General features: G+C 51.2%; 2 protein-coding genes across 9 annotated transcripts in view; one reads left to right on the forward strand and one right to left on the reverse strand.

The window, feature by feature from the left end:
* Positions 1–8,844, forward strand: part of DERL1 (derlin 1) — a 73,491-nt gene extending 64,647 nt beyond the window's left edge. Inside the window, exons 8-9 of one of the 5 annotated variants that reach the window (XM_064587939.1) lie at positions 3,394–3,552; positions 8,628–8,844. In XM_064587939.1, the coding sequence (XP_064444009.1) occupies positions 3,394–3,552; positions 8,628–8,739 (271 nt within the window). In that variant the 3' untranslated portion in view covers positions 8,740–8,844. Of the gene's footprint in view, positions 1–3,393; positions 4,222–8,627 lie in introns of those variants that run through there. The other 4 variants (XM_064587941.1, XM_064587944.1, XM_064587940.1 and 1 more) reach the window with 4 other exon arrangements.
* The window catches only part of ZHX2 (zinc fingers and homeoboxes 2), a 155,497-nt gene that overhangs the window by 8,080 nt on the left and 131,054 nt on the right, over positions 1–16,363 (reverse strand). For all 4 annotated transcript variants that reach the window (XR_010410528.1, XM_045895969.3, XM_045895968.3 and 1 more), the window contains one exon: positions 4,288–7,036. Coding sequence is in view for 3 of the 4 variants with exons in the window: in XM_045895969.3 (XP_045751925.1) it covers positions 4,291–6,807 (2,517 nt within the window). In the remaining variant the exon portion in view is untranslated. The remainder of the gene's footprint in view (positions 1–4,287; positions 7,037–16,363) is intronic.

Raw genomic sequence — 16,363 nt, forward strand, 5'->3', positions numbered from 1 at the left:
TCCCAAGCACATGGCATAGACCAGTAAATAGAAACTCTTAGTAGTAGGAGTACTGGGATGTTCCATCTGGCCAAACATCGAGGCATATGTCTGGCCATGTGTGGCTCAAGTATTCTGACTCATTTTTCGGAAAGGAGGAATTTACTGTTCAGCCTCTCACCAGGACAGGTCTCTCAATGGATGGCTCGATAATTAGACCCAGAGGTTGAATCAAGACAACACAATTCAAGGTTTGGAAAGGACTCCTTATCTTTCTGTCTAACCTCAAGGCTGAGGGAGCCCGGCCTGAGTCGGACGCTGTCGTAAGCCTTGGGAAGCTTTAGCAGAGGGGATGTTTAACTCCAACCGAGGGGGAAACCCAGGCGTCTGCTCTCAGGGGCTCACCCAAGTTCATCCTCTCTCTCTCTCTTTCTCTCTCGTATATACGGCCCCTAACACCTTTTCTGAAGCCAAAACTGTGCATTATTTTCAGGATTACTGTATGTGTAACAACTGAACTCAGCTGCAGCTTCCTAAATAAATATGTGTTTAAATAAAGGCATCACTGAATATTTATGAATTTCAAGAGACCCATGTGTTCAGTTCATAAAAGCTGTGAAGTAATTTGGAGGGATTTCTTCCAAGTTGAAAGGTTCCTTTAAGGGGTGCCTCTGTCCAGGATGCCACCCCCAGTGTGGATGGCAGACCGTCTCTCCACATAGTGGCACCTCGGAAATATCAGGAAGCCAAGTAGGGATGTCAGATGTCACCAGGTGTCGAGCAGATCTTAGCATCTTGTTTAGGAACATTTTTCAGCTCATGCTTGTGGCGTTTACCATAAAGAAACGTAAAAGGGGGTATCTGGGTGTTCCTGATTTTTTTTTTTGTGGGGGAGAGAGGGGAAGAAAGCAGCTAGTTCCTTCATCTCCGAATTGTCTAATGTTTAATGGTCGATTCTAAACACCCTAGGTATTCCCCACCTCCCAACCCCACTGCTGGGGGGTCAGCCGGAAATAGGGAATTTCCATCAAAAATAGAGAGCCAGAGACAGCTGTAGGAGCCAGGGCTCTGGGGTGGAGCCAAGGGGCTGGGAGTATGGGGTAAGCTCCTTGGTTTCTGAGCCTCAGTTTCTGGGTTTATAAAAATCCAGAGGGGCACTTGGGTGGCTCGGTTGAGTGTGTGACTCTTGAGTTTGGCTCGGGTCATGATCTCAGGGTCATAGGATCGAGCCCATAAATCTTAAAAAAGAAAAAAAATCTAGAGAAGCTTACCTGTCAGCATCACTAGGAGCACTGAGTGAGACCATCTGTGGCCAGAGCACTTAGCCCCGCCTCGGATCCTCAGGAGGCCTTGTACCGCTCCCTTCCATCCTTCTGCCCTTCCCTCCAAAGCTTCTCTCTGTGGTTCTAGCATTGTGTCCCCTCTTTGTGTTTCTCTCGGGCCTCAGGTCAGGGGCCACACGGTGACAGCCAACATAGGTGGGCATTTTCAGCTGTTGGTGGTGGTACAGCTTGGAGGAGAAGGCATGGGGACAGGTGGCCACAGGGGCGTCCGTCTAGAGGCCTCCCTCTAGACAACCCCCACTCAGGGATGGGGATCTGGAAGTGTCACCCGAGCTCACTCTGGGAGACAGGGACACTTAGCATTCTCATATTCAAACTTACAACACGACTGGTTCGGAATAGCTTTGCCTGCTGGGGAAAACCATCGTCTTTTCTTCCAGTTGCCCTTTCCCATCATCCTGAGCCCCACACTCAGCTTGCTGGCTATGCCCCAACTCTCTTGGCTCCTCAACTGTACCATTCCTTCTCTGCCTTGTCTGCTGCTTCCACATGAACCACTCTTCCTTGTTGGTGCACTGGTTAACTCCTTCCCCTCAGCTAGCCCCTGAGACAGATGTCCCTTCCTCCAGGCAGCCTGCCCTGACCTCAGCCTGGGTGCCCCTCCTGAGTGCTCCCGTGCACAGCTGTGCACGTCCCCATCACCCCATGGATCACCCCGGCCAGTAAAGGAAAGAGCAATTTCCTCTCTCCTCGGCCTGACTGAGTTCCATGTGAGTGAGGACTCTCATCTGTCTGCTTCATCCCGTTAACTTGGTGCTTAGCACAGAGCCTGGCACACAGTACGAGTGCAGAATGGATTTGCTGAATTGAACTGAACACTATTGTCTGCTCCACGGCAGGAGGAAAAAGCAATCACGTAGACTTCTGTCAGGCACTGGAAAAGGTCAAGGATGGAAGACAAGGCAAACAAGGAGCTTTCAGGCAGATTCTGACTGGACAAAAAAATATCGCTCCCTCATTTCAACAAGGAAGATATGAGTGGGGCTGGTAGGGTTTCAAAAGAAGGCAGGAAAATAGCCAGAGGGAGGAACCAGGGTAGCCAGATGGTGGGGGGCAGTGGGTACTCTCGGTGGCCTCCGTAGCCTTTAGCCCCCTCCTATCACCAGCCCCTCCCCGCTGTGCTGCATCCTCACCTGTAACCCATGACCACTCCCTCCTGAAAAGTCGGGGTAGAGGGGCAGGGGGGAAGAAGACTTGCTGGCATCTGCAATTGGCTGTCCCTTAAATCGCTCTTTCAGTAGCTGATAGAACTGGCTAAAACAGGGTTTCCAGAAAACTTTATTTTGTTGCCAGGCACCTTATCTTACTACAAAATAAATGAGTCGATGAGTGGCTGACCAAAGTTGTCTGAACTCATTAATAAAGAGGTATGGTAATTTCCAGGGCTCCCTTGGGAACCTTTTCAATCATTCTGGAGGTTCTTACCTTTATTTTATTATTTGAAAAGATGACGTGGGGGGCAGGAGGCGGGGTCCCCTTCTGTTGCCTTTTAAGTGACCTCTGGAGAAGCCCATCCGGGCAGATTGTAAATCGCACATCTTCCTCCTGGTTCCAAGCTGCCCTTAGAACGTTTCAGCTTTGGCCAAGGTGATCTCTGCCTCCTGCACCCCTCTCCCCGCTGCCCCCTCTACTCTAAACCCACCACCAAGCAGGCGGCTGGGCTTTTAGGCCTTGATGTGCACAGACCTCTCGTGAAAGCACAAACACCAGGGCTTGGGTGGCATGTCCCATCATGTGGATGACATGGCCATTAGTAACCATGGTAACCTCCCTTCCCAGGCTTTTGTGGCTCCACAGGCCTCATTTACATCAGTCTCTTCCAGATTTGAAGGGGTTCCAGGGACCCAATCAGCACAATTAGGAGCTGGGTTACTTAGTGAGATCCGTGCCTTCCTTTAGCCATGCCAAGGCAAATACCCAGACCTGTCAGGTTAAAAGAAACAACCCCAAATCTCTAGCCAGTAAACTTGGTTAATTACTCTTAAAAATCCAAAAAGGAAAGAAAATGAAAAAAAAAAAAAAAGGAAAGAAAAAGGAAAAGACACATCTTTTTCGCGCTTGTTTCTTACAGCAGTGAACACAAAGCAGGCGAAGGATTTGTCCGGGCTACAACTGCATCTAGACTTCCGAACGGACAGGCCCCGGAGGGTGGTGTCCAAAACAGGCCACTGGCAGCAACATCGTCACCCCTCAGCCTCACAGATGGGGACACAGAATCTGCCAGCCCCTTGTGAGTCACTACAAGGAAACTGAAGGAGCCCATAAAAGTCTGCTTTTCGCTCCCTTTCCTGCTTCTGTTCTCGAGAGGACCTGCACCTCCGCCCTACGCACGCCTTAATGTATGTCCTCCTTGTAAGGGGCAAGGAGTTAATGATTTCCCTGGAGCCTTCCAGCACAACAGGTAACATCCCAGGAATGACCGGGCGAGGCCGGCAGGTGCATCTGCCTATTCCAGACCACTGGCGCTAGACATCTTACGTCAAGACCCTCTGGGCTCCAGGGAATGAGAGACTTAGGAGGACACCTGCGCCCTGTCCTTGTTCTGACCAGTTCCTGGGTGTCTGAGAGGCCACATGCACTAGACCACAATCGTTAATAAAAACCCCAGACCCCAAGCAAAGACGGGACTCATGCTCCTTTCCTTTCTGAGTCTCCCAGACCCTCCCTCCTTCTTTATCTGCTCTCTCTCTATATGTTCAGCAGACTCTGCTCTGGCATCCTGCTGGCTCGCACCTGCGTGCCATCCTACGTGAAGCCAACGACCCTCTTGACTGGTCCTGCAGGACCCCCTCTGGGTCTTTCAACCCAGCCTGCTGGCATCACTACTTTTCTTCCTTTTAAAAACAAGACCCCATCATCTGTGTCAACATCTCTGTCCCCTACAACCTCTATTGACCCCGGCAATAAAAAGAAAGAAAAACAGCATGCTCCCCTTGTTCCCTGGGTGGAGAGCAGGTGGAGTTACCTGTTAGGCCTGGCCGGCCTCAGCAGGGATGCTGTCGGAGTCCGAGCCGGCCAGTTCTGCGGCGCCTTCGGCTGCGGTCTGACTCCAGCTGTCGGACCTGTCTGAGACGGCGTCCTCCTCTCCGACCGTGACCTCCACCCAATCCACAACGCCTGACTCCTCGTTCTCATCGCTGCCCGGGCCGTCCCCGCCACTGCCCTCTGACCTGTCCGAGGTGGCTTCTGGAGCCTTGGCCGGCGCCCCATCTTTTGCTTGCTCGTTGCTCACTTTCACCCTGGGTACCAACTTCTCCAAGTCCTCTTCGCAGAGCTTTTTGGGGTCCTTGTAATGTGGCTGAGCCACCTCGCTCCCGTTCTTCGGGCTCTCGGCGGTGCCGGCCTTCGCGGCTCTCCTCTGCGCGGCGTCGTAACCGTGCTCGCCGGCCAGGTGCTGGTGCTGGGACTGCTCCATCCACTTTAAGGTCCCGGTTTTTAGCAAGCATCTGTTCTCCTTGAACCAACGCACAATTTCAGTTCGGACCAGGCCGGTCTTGGCTGCTAACTGGTCATACTCCTGGGGGGTAGGCCACTGGGTTCTTGCAAACGTGCTCCTCAGGAGATGTACCTGTTCTTGGCTCTTCGTAATTGCTGGTGAAGGGCTGGGCAGAGCACCGGCTAGCTGGGCCCCAGAGAGCTGGTCGAGCCGAGACAGAGCACCGTTGGGGGCCACCACGTCTTGGCCTTTTTTGCCAGCCCCCATGGAATCCAAGACAGCTTGCTCCATGCTGTCCCGAAGCTTCCGTCTCTCCGAGAACCAGGATTCAATCTCTCTCCTGCTCAGTTTCGTGTCCACCCTTAGCCTATCCAGTTCTACTTGGGTCGGGAAGGAGCTTTTCAGAAAGCTGTCTTCTAGGATTTTAACCTGGCCCTGGGTTTTTTCTTTGAATTTCTGTGGGGCAAAGTCTGGGTATGCGTGGTAAGTGCGGCCGTGTCGGGAGGCTGCGATGGCCAGCTGGTCTTTGGCAAGGGATTCGCTGGTGATGTGGACGATGCCCCTTTGACATCGGTACCGGTGGTCGCTGAACCACTTCTTGATCTCACTCCTGGCAAGGCCGGTCACCTCGATGAGCCGATAGACCTCCGCATCGTCAGGGAACTGGCTCTGGAGAAAGCTCGCCTTGAGATGTGCGATCTGCTCCTTTGTCTTCTTGCGGTCGCTGGCCGGGGTCAGCGAAGGGTTGGCCACCTTGGGTGGGGGCTCTGGCACCTGAGCGACGTGTGGACGCTTGGGCTCAGAGGCAGCTTGGGGAGTCACTAATGGTCTCTTTTGGCCGTGGTTGGTCACTCCAGCCACGGCAAGCGTGATGGGGGAGCAGGAGACGGTTGTTGACCCGCTCGTCACCTGAGTCAGCACCAGGCTGGTCTGGCCGAGAATCTGGCATGGCAGTGCTGTCTGGAGGATGGGCTGTGACATCTTTGTGGGCGCCAACTGGGCTGGCAGCACGGTGATCGTCGGGGGTACCGACTGGATGGTGCCATTAAACATCTTTTTCCGGGCCTCCTCCACCTCCTCTGGGGACCAGCTGATGCCGTGCTTTAAGCGCTGTGTGGCAAACCAGATTCTGATGTGCTCCTCTGGGTGTTTGGAAGCCGCGGTTAGCCAGGACAACTCAGCCTGCGTTGGATAAGGGAACTTGTTGAAGGAGTTGATCATGGTGGCATTCGTGTCCAGGGCGGAGTTGTATTTGGTAGTATTCAGCGGGACGGGGACCTTGGGGACAAGGTTGATATTTGGTGGGAGCTGGACAGAAGGCATGACGTGCCCTAGCGTGTCCTGGAGGAGCTCCACGCCTCCGAGTCTCGAGAGGATCTCAGCCGCGTCGGTCACCAGGCGGGCCGTCCCCTCCACGTGGTTCTCGGGGGTGGCCTCCTCGGGCTTCTTGGGCACCTTCTTGGCATCAGCTTTTGGTTTCCCTGGCTTCATGATGGGGGTCTTACTCACGGAGATCCCAGGATCGCTGTCACCGCTCGCCGGGCCGCTGGTGGCGATGGACACGACGTGGTTGGTGGCTTCGATGGACTGCTCTAAGACAGTCTGATTATTGCGCTTGATCAACTTCAGCTTGAAGTTGGTCTCCCCGGGATGGAACTTGGAGTTGTGGTCAGACAAGGAGTCGTACTTTTTGGTTGTGAAGTTACATTCGGCACACACGTAGAGGGGGTTCAGAATCACGTTGGGGTGCTGCATGTCGACGTGCTCCGTGAACTCGTTCAGGTTCTGCGTGGAGTAGGGGCAGTATTTGCATTCATAACCACCTTGGAGTTTTTTGGATTGGTTTTCCCCTGTAGATTTCACCTCTATCACTTCATTTTCTTTGGAAGAGTTTTCGGGTTCCACTGTCCAACTGTCCTTGGCTGCTTCAGGCTGCGGCGTGCTGATTCCTTTCTCTTTGGCCCTGTCTCCTTCCTCGGGCACATCTTGTTCTACTACTTGCGGTGTCCGAACCATGCATGGGGTGGTGGATTTTCGCTTGCTTGCCATGCTGCCTGTCTGCGTGCAATAGCTTAATTTGGGGGAGTGGGTGGGCAGGTAGGAAAGGGGCAGTGCAATTTTTGGAACAACTAAGATAAAAGGCTTTGGGCTTTTATTCCCCCACCAATGGCTTTGGCTTCCCTTGAATGCTGACGTCTAATGTTCGAGTGTTGAGAATTATCTCAGCACAGAATACTGTTACTGCACCATCGGCCATACACAAGAGGCAGCATCATATCTGTGGGATAAGAACAAAGACAGGGTCAGTGTTTTTCCACAAGGCGGGAGAAACTAGCATTTCTTTCTAACCCACCCCAACTGGCCCCGCAAACAAAGCAAACACCTAGGTAAGGACAGACGGTGAGAGTGGGGCACATGAAAATGAAAGACCATATTCTTCTCTTCCTTTCTTTGGAAACAGCAGTGGGAACTGGCCTAGAGCAAGCAAACGAGGGTGCAGGTCACTCGTTCATGTTTAGAGGCAAACATACAGAAAAGCAACAAAGGCGCTGAGTGGTGGGTGGGCTGGTGGAAGGGATATCGAAGATGAGACGTCACTGGGTTCTCAAGCTACTTAAACTGATGCTACATCAGAAGCAAGACGCGTACCTGGGGCCAGCAAGTGGTGTTTACACGGGCATTAGAAAATGGGTATCAACGTTTGATTCTTATCATAAGAGTAAAATCACCAGTAGAGAAAATCCAGAAAACGCTTTGAAGTATAAAGGAGAAAAAAATCACCCCAAATAGTTCCTTCCTTTCACTCATTGAAAGGTTCCTCGTTTCTATAAATACTGAGCAAAATAATGATTAAAAAAAATGGCTGTGTGGTATTATCTTGTAGGGATAGACCACATGTGATGTATTTAGCCATTCAACTTTGTTGGATATTTATTTCCAGTTTTTGGTTCTTCTCAACAAAATTATAGTCAACACCCGGAGTCCTTATTTCTGACAACTACCTTTGGATGAACGCTTAGATATAGAAGCACTGGGTCAGAGTTTGTGCACTTGAAGTTCTCTTGACTCATACAGCCAACTTTTGCACCAGCCAACCTTTGCCTTGGCAGTGAACGAGAATGCCCGACTTACCACTCTACCTACATGAAGTATCACCGTGAAAAAGCCTTGCCAATTAGATGCTTAATCTAAGCTTCAGCTTCAATCTTAATATGCCTTTGTGTTTTCCTTGATTGCTAATCAGGTTGAACTGTTTTCAGAGATTTACTTGCCATGTGTGTTCTTTCTTTTTGAATTGCTTACTTATGCCATTTTTATCTTGTGATGCTCAGTGGTTTTATTATTAATTTACAAGAGTTCTCTCCAGATTAAGAGTATCAGTACTTTATTATATTTGTTGCAAAATGTTTCTAGTCTATCATTTACCTTCTACTTTTGTATATGGTGTTTTTCTTGTTTTACATGTAAAAATTTTAAGTTTTAGGCAGCAAGTTTACCAACCTTTTTCTTTTGTGGCCCCTTTCATTGTGATTTTATATGTAGAAAGTGATTTCCGATTATAAGAAACAAACTGCTGGCTACCAGAGAGGGGAGGATTTGGGGGGCACACGAAATAGGTAAAGGGTAATGATTAAGAGGTACAAATTTTCACTTATAAAAAAATAAGTCCTGGGGATGTAATGTACAGCATAGGGAATATAGTCAGTGATACTGTAATAACTCTGTATGATGACAGATGGTAACTGGACTTATCGTGGGGACCATTTCATAATGACAAGAAAACATCGAATCACTACAATGAGCACCTGAAACTAACAGGATATTATATGTCAATTTTTTAAAAAAGATTTTATTTATTTATTTGACAGAGAGACAGCAAGAGAGGGAACACAAGCAGGGGGAGCGGGAGAGGGAGAAGCAGGCTTCCCGCAGAGCAAGGAGCCCGATGTGGGGCTCGATCCCAGGACCCTGAGATCATGACCTGAGCCGAAGGCAGACGCTTAACAACTGAGCCACCCAGGAGCCCCTATTATATGTCAATTTTACTTCAACAGAAATAATAAATAAAAATCACTTGCACATTAAAAGAAGAAAGTGTCTTCTCTGATAGCTGAGACATATTATTCTATGTTTTCTTAGAGTGGTTTAGCTTTATTTTTTACATTTAACTCATCTGGAATTGAATTAATCTTGGGTTAAGCTGTAAGATACAATTCTAACCATTTTTCTTGAAAGTTACCAATTATCTCATAGCATGTATTGTGTTATCGTTTCTCACTAATTGTGAAATCATTTTTGTCATACATTAAATTTTTATATATACTAGGGCGTTTCTGGGTCATCTATTCTGTGCCTCTTATCTAGCTATTGGGACCCATACTTATGCCTCACTTAATTTTTTTTTTATAGAGTATGTTTTATGGATCCACTGTGACAAACAGTATGGAGGTTCCTGAAAAAATAAATACAGCTACCACATGACTCCCCCCCCTGCAAAAAAAGAATATGTTTTAACATCTGGTCGAGTGAATTCCTCCATATCACTCTTCTTTTGCAAAACATTTCTGGGTTCTTTTGATCACTTATTTACCTAGATCAATTCTCATAAATCAGAATCATCTACAAAATAAAATCCTGTTGGAATTTTGATTGGAATTGCATTAAACAAATATTAATTTGGGAGTACAGGAACAATTTGCTTGATAGGAGTAGGGTATGTTAAGAGAACGCAAACCGGGGAACTAGCCTTGTTGAGTGTCTAGATGCATGGGCTGATACAGAGGGGCCCTTTCATGGTGTGGTTAAAGGAGAAGGGAGCTGGGTTTTCAAACACGTATAGCTGACATCCAGGGAGAAGGGGAATGGCTTGGGTTTGGGAGTCCCACTGAAGACAGTGGTCAAGGCAGAAGTGAAGACTTATTTTTATGAGCAACTCTGTGGTACTCTGCCCATAGCCACCTGCCTAGGAGCTCAGGTGACAAAGCTGAGCAGGACTCAGGGAGGGGCATTTCCCCTTGTGAACCCAGGGCCCAGCCATTCTAAGGAGGAGCCCTGGAATTTCCATGCTGGGCAATGTCATCAGCAGTGGGCGAGGATCCCTTAGGGCACTGGTGAGGAGAGGACGTGGGCGCAGCAGAGCAGAGGGGACCATGTCTTTTTGCTGAGCACACCCAAATCAATATCTTCAGCCTCCACATTCCTGCTGATCAGACTCTCATTCCCCCCTCCGCCATTCACTGCCTCCTCCAGAGTTTCTCATCTGTCAATGGCTCTACCATTGCTCATTCTGGCTAAAAACCTCCTTGTGTCACCCCAGTGAATCCATCCGCAATCCTGTGGATGTTGTCTTCGGAATAAATCTAGTCCTAGCCCACTTTGTACCACTTCCCCTTCTCCCTGCCTTGTCTCAGCTACCATCACCTCCTGCCTGGAATCCTGCGGCAGCCTCCCATGGGTCTCTTGCTTCCTTCCCCTCCAGAGCTGAGGGATGTTTTAAGATAAAAATCAGTTCACGTCACCTTTCTGCATGAAGCCCTTTCTCGGTGCCCTTATAAGAGCTGCAAACCCATGCTTCCTGATCCCTCTCGAGCATCCCCCTCCGGCTGCTGGAACAGGTGCATCCTTTCCATCTCAGGGCCTCTGCTGGGACGTCCCACCCCAGGGCCCCTCAGTGCTCACGGCTCCATTTGAAAGTCATCCTGCCACAGAGAGGCCTTTCCCGACTGCCACCCCACCGAAATGAATGCCTCCCCCCATCACTCTTTTTCCTTACGCTCCTTTGCTTTCTTCATAGCACTTTCCAATATTTAAGATTTACTCATACATTTTGTGGTTAAAGGAGGGAGGGGAGAGTATTTACCTACTCATTGATTTCTTCCGTTAGAACTGTGCTTTCAATATGCCAGCCACTAGCCATATGCGGTTCTTTGAATTTAAATTAATGAAATTCAAATTAAAAATCAGTTCCTCAGTCACACTGGCCACTTTTCAAGTGCTCAAGAGTAACGTGTGGCTGGTGGCTCTTGTATTAAACAGCGCAGGCTGTTTCTATCCTTGAGGGACCTTCTACTAGACGGTGCTATTTTAGAATGGAAACTCCACAGACGCAGAAACTTTTCACTGTGGTTTCCCCAGAGCCTAGAACCATACCTGGCCCATAGTATGCTTTCTATAAACGTTGGCTGGAAAATTAACTGCAGGACGCTACCTCATGGGAACTGTAGCTGATGTGGGGTGAGGAGGCACAGCAAAATCTCAGTACCGCGTATGCACATGTGTGTGCACTTGCATGTGCGTGTGTTGGGGTTCATATGAGTGGAGGAACTCTGTAAGGGGAAGGGGGTCCTAAAGTTCCATAGAGGGTGCTATTGACATAGTGGAAGGTGGCTAAATTTGCACACACTAGCCAAGAGACTTGGGCATTTGAAATACAATTTTTTAAGAAATACTTTCTAAATTTATTTTAGAGAGAGAGAGAGAGAGAGCATGAGAGGGAGATGGAGGCTCCCCAATGAGCAGAGAGCCCAACGCAGGACTCAATCTCAGGACCCCAAGATCATGACCCGAGCCGAAGGCAGAACCTCCACAGACTGAGCCCCCCAGGTGCCCTGACATACAATTTTTAAGAGAAGGAGCAAAAGGAGACTTTTGTCCTGCAGAACAAAGAAATCGGGCGTCCGAAATCGGGCGCAGGGGAGAAGAGAATTTTCTAACAGAAACTCCCCAATATGTAGGGTGATTTAAATCTGTTGACAAATGAGGCCCAGAAGCGAACCAAATTGTGGTAAAACATCCCAGAACTTGTCAATGTTCCAAAAACTGCATTTCAGAATAAACAGTATCTTCTAATATTCATTGGACGACCAGGAGTCCACACTGCAGCAGATCACAAAGAAGGAAAGATGAAGGAAGAAAAGCAAGGAGTGGAGGCAGGGCTCGGAACCCATCGAGCCTTTGAAGAATCCATCTCTCAGGGTCCCCGCGATGGAGCTGCCAGAACCACTGCCCTTGGAAGAATAATCCTGGCACGACGAGGGGGTGAGCATCTACAGAAGAGCAGCACGTGGGGCCTGTGAGCCATGGCGAGGTCGGGACCAGCGCCGTGAAGCCTGGTGCTCGCAGGCGTGGAGGCTACGTGTGTTGCCAGCCATCTTCAGATTCAGATGTATACCGGGCAGAATTGGCAAAAGTAAACAAATGAACAAAGGAAAGAGTGAATGAATGAATGAATGAACGAATGAATGAAATGCCTGTTAAAACTCCCACGCAGCCCCTTCCATGTGGGGAGGCAGGGGGCGAGTATCCCAGCAGACGCGCCCTGCATGGCCGGTCTCACCCTGTCCAGCTTCCCATGGATCTGACCCGGGCGCAGGCACATTCTGTGCCGACTTGCAAACACCCCACTTACGGGCAGCACCCAGCTGTTTGCTGGCTGCCCCAGCCCCGGTGCCAAGGGCCCGGCAGTGGGAAGCCTCAGAAGCGATCCCTGCCTTGGGGTGGGGGGTGCCTGAGTAGGTTAGGACCAAGCACATTTGTGATGAACCCATGCTTCCTGATCCCTCTCGAGCATTCCCCTCCGGCTGCTGGAACAGGTGCATCCTTTCCTGGGGCCTTTTCTGAAGATCCTGGGGCCCTGAAGGAGAGGAGAGGTGAGAAATCTCCTTCACTTGTGACTACTCTGTGCAGCACGTCCGTCTTTCCAGCCGTCCCAGCCCTCACAGCACCGTGGAGACAGAGCGCGACAAGTTCATGGTTCGTGGCAAGGGAGCCCAAGTACCAAACACAGACCCTTGCCTCCTCTGCCTGTTTTTGACATGCACTAGGTTTTCCTCGTATCCACTGCGGCATTTATCACGCACCACAGAGAAACCCAACGAGGAATGAGCAATGACAAGACCTCGGAACAAATAATATATAATGGAAACGGCGAGCCTCTACAGACCATTACGAAGAGGGCCTTCCTTCACCAGCGGGTGCTTCCTCCATCCTCAGCCTCCGTGTTGCGGACGGAATGCAATTCAATCAGACCCCGTGCACGGCGTTTGGGTGCGGGCTGGGCCCTGTGGATGTGGGGGCAGGAGGATGAAGAAAGCTGCGCTCTCGTCCTCGAGAAGCTCATAGCTGGAGTATCAGTCAGCCAGGGCTGCCATACGTAACAAGCACCCCAGACCCCAGAGCAGGTGGCTTCAGCAACAGGAATATTTCTTTCACAGTTGTGGGGGCTACAAGTCCAAGACTGAAGTGTCTGCAGGGGTGGTTTCTCCTGAAGCCTCTGTCCTTGGCTTGTGGATGGCCCCCTTCCTACTGTGTCCTCACACGTCCTTCCTTCTGCATGTGTCTACCTCCTGATCTCCCCAGAAGGACACCGGTCATACTGGACTAGGGCTCACCCCAAGGCCTTCCTCACCTTTTTGTTTTATTTTTTTTAAAGATTTTATTTATTTATTTGAGCAAGAGAGAGCACAAGCGGGGGAGGGGAGGGGCAGTCAGGGAGAAGCAGGCTGCCCGCTGAGAAGGAGCCCAGTGCGGGGCTCGATCCCAGGACCCTGAGATCATGACCTAAGCCGAAGGCAGACGCTTAACGACTGAGCCACCCAGGTGCCCCTCTCCTCACCTCTTTAAAAACCCTATCTGCAAATCCAGTCCCACTCTCAGGGGTAGGACTGTAACACATGAATTTGGCAGGGTGGGGCAGGCGGAGGGGGTTGGGGGGAGACCCGATTCAGCCCCTAACAGCCAGGCAGGGCAGTGCCACCCGAACACGAAAGTGATCTGTTCATGTAGTCAACCAATACTGAGCACGGGGAGTGCAGATGCCCCCAGCATACATGAGAGAACCAATGGGAATCTCCACTCTGGCAGAGCTCCCGTTCACGGGTATAAACAGGCAGAAGCCCGACAGCTGATAAGCACCATGAAGAAGAGTCAAGCAGTGACAAGATGGGGTGCAGAGTGGGGCGACCTGTGATTCTAAGCAGGGAGCTCAGGGACTCCCTCCCCGAGAAGGCCGTCAGGGGACCGTCTGGACGCTGCACAGACAAGGAGAAAGAGTTGATGAAACACGGGAGCAGGCGGTGCCTCATTCCGTCGGACAGGGTGGGAGGAAGGCAAAAGGCTTCCCAGAGGAGGTTATCTTCTTCTAGAAATAAAACGACCATGACTCTGATTCACTGAAACTCTCCTCACTATGTGGAGGAGTCCTCACAACAGCTCTGCCAAGCAGTTGTTACGAGCCTCAATGTACGGAAGAGCGGACCCAGGCCAGGGGGGCCGAGTGCCTTGCCCAAGGTCATGTGGCGAGTCCATGGCAGGGCTAGGATTTGAACAAAGTCAATCCAGGCTGAATCCCATGCTCTTGGCACACGACGCAGCCTCCGCTGGTTAAGCAGGGCTCCGGGGATGGAGTAGGATCCCGGTGTAGAAAGAAAGGGGAGGGGGACCCCAATCAGAGGAATAAACTCCCAGGCGGAGGAGGCAGCCCACGAGCAAGGACATATGTGAGGAATGACAGGACTGAGGTCAAAGGGCAGGCCGTGAGGCTGGAAGCTGGGACGAGGCTGGCTGGTCAGCTTGGGCCTCGACTGTGAAGGGCCTTGAAGGCCACGGTAAGGAGCTGCCATTTCATTCCACCAGCAACAGAGTCATGGGAGCGGCAGGCTCTTGGAGATGCGTTTGTGGGGGGGGGCGGGGCTGGCAGGAAGGGAAGGTAGGAACCCCCAAACCAAGCAGATGAGCACTAATCTGAACTAACCCCAAATTAAACAGCAAGGCTGCAGGCGGCCAGAGACACTCCTCTGTCCATCCTGACGTTTGTTCGCTAGGCATACGTTGAGGGCTCTTCGCTTTTCATCTGGAACTTTCTCCCACTCAGTCTGGACCTCCTTCCCCATGGCTGGATGATTCGGGTCTGAATGGTAAGACCAATTCTCCCTCACTCGTTTTCCCAATAACAATGACAGCTAACATTCACTGAAGTCTTGGTATATGTCAAGTGTTAAGTGTTTCACTTTTCAAAGACCCTCTGTAGACACAGAAGCTCAGAGAGGTTAAGGAGCGTGGCCGAGGTCACGCAGCCTGGAGCAGCAGAGCTGGGATACAAGCTTTACGGGGATCTTGTTAAAACACAGGTCCCGATTCAGGAAGTCTGGGGTGGGACTGAGATTCTGCCAGCCCCCTGGGGAGGATGGCGCTGCAGAGGTAAACCACACGTGGAGCAGCAAGGCTCTGGAAGCCTCCCCAAGGACGCACTTCCCTCCTCCCCGCTCCTTGCCAGAGACAGGGTGGTAGCAGTTCCTGACCTCTCCCTACAAGTGGCCTGTGGCCCTCAGGGGAAGTAAAAATGGGTCAAACCATCAGACCAGCCTCTGGAAACTCTGTCTCAAGGTGGCTGACACACAGCCTGGCTGCCAGATGCAAGAAATGTGCAGGCTCCTGATCTCCCTAGGAAGGCATGTGGGGGGCAGGTGCAGAGTCAGACCGCAGAGATCCCTGTGGCTGGGGGTCTCCAGCCCGAGGCAGAGCAGAGGTCAGAGCTGGCTGAGGAGCCCGCACCCCTCGGGCCTCCCAGGCTGACGTCACCCCCGCACCCCACCCCGGGGAGCACATGGACCTCTCTCAAGGAATCGGACCTCCGGGCTTCGGTGGGGACGCCACTTCTCATTTCAGGGCTTTTCACCGGGGCTGTCAGAGGAAATAACAGGGCTGTCTCTGGGCTTTCAAAGGAAGCATCTTGTCAAGACATCAAAGCCAAAGAAGATGCTTTTAGCTTTGCTGGGTCTTCTGACAGAGCTGTTAACAGATTCCACCGCAGTTCCTAAGGGTGGACCTTGAGTGTGTGTGTGCGCATGTGTGTGATTGTTCTCTGTGGTCTAAAGTCACAACACCTCCCCACCCCTCCACTGCCCCAGAAGAAGGGATTCGGAAGGGTCAGTGCCGTGTGGCGGTGATGGGGGGCAGGTGGGGCAGAGAGAGAAACTGGATGCGGGGTCTTGGGCTTTGCTCTGCGTGCCTGACTGCCCAGCGGACTCCTCCTCTGTCTCCATCCTTGCTCCATTTCTCTCATCTGTTAAGTGGGAATTGCCTTTGAAATGTCACTGGTGACCCTGAGTTAGTTCCTGAGTGTTACTGATTTCTCCCCAGCGTACTTAAATCTAAACTTGAATTTTGAGGGGGGTGGGCCCTACAACATGGCTCCCAAACCATCAGATACCACCTGGGGTGCTTTGCAAAATTCCTCTTCCCGAGGCCCCCTACCCCCACCCCCCTGCCATGCAGACTTATTAAACCCAAACCACCAGAAGCAGGCCTAGGAATCTTTACTTCTCACAGCCGCGGGGCGGGGTGGGGGGGCAGCCGCGGTGGCTGATGTGCCACAAGGTTCAGTGGCCTGGGCAGGCACACGTCACCTGGCCTCTGCTAACTCAGAAGCAGGTGGGTGGGGGCCAGCTGCATGCCGTGAAGACGGGAGATGTTTCTCACCGCACTCGGTCTGGAGTAGAACGGCGTGCCCCCGAGGGCAATGACAATTCAGAGGACAATGCAGAAGTGAGGAAAGAACTGTTGCTTAAAACGGCGATGCTGGAAAAGAAGGAACAGAACGACAGGT

Source organism: Mirounga angustirostris, unplaced genomic scaffold (assembly GCF_029215605.1).
Source record: "Mirounga angustirostris isolate CCGP_5_RB_7025 unplaced genomic scaffold, mMirAng1.0.hap1 SCAF_4, whole genome shotgun sequence".
NCBI classification, from domain to species: domain Eukaryota; kingdom Metazoa; phylum Chordata; class Mammalia; order Carnivora; family Phocidae; genus Mirounga; species Mirounga angustirostris.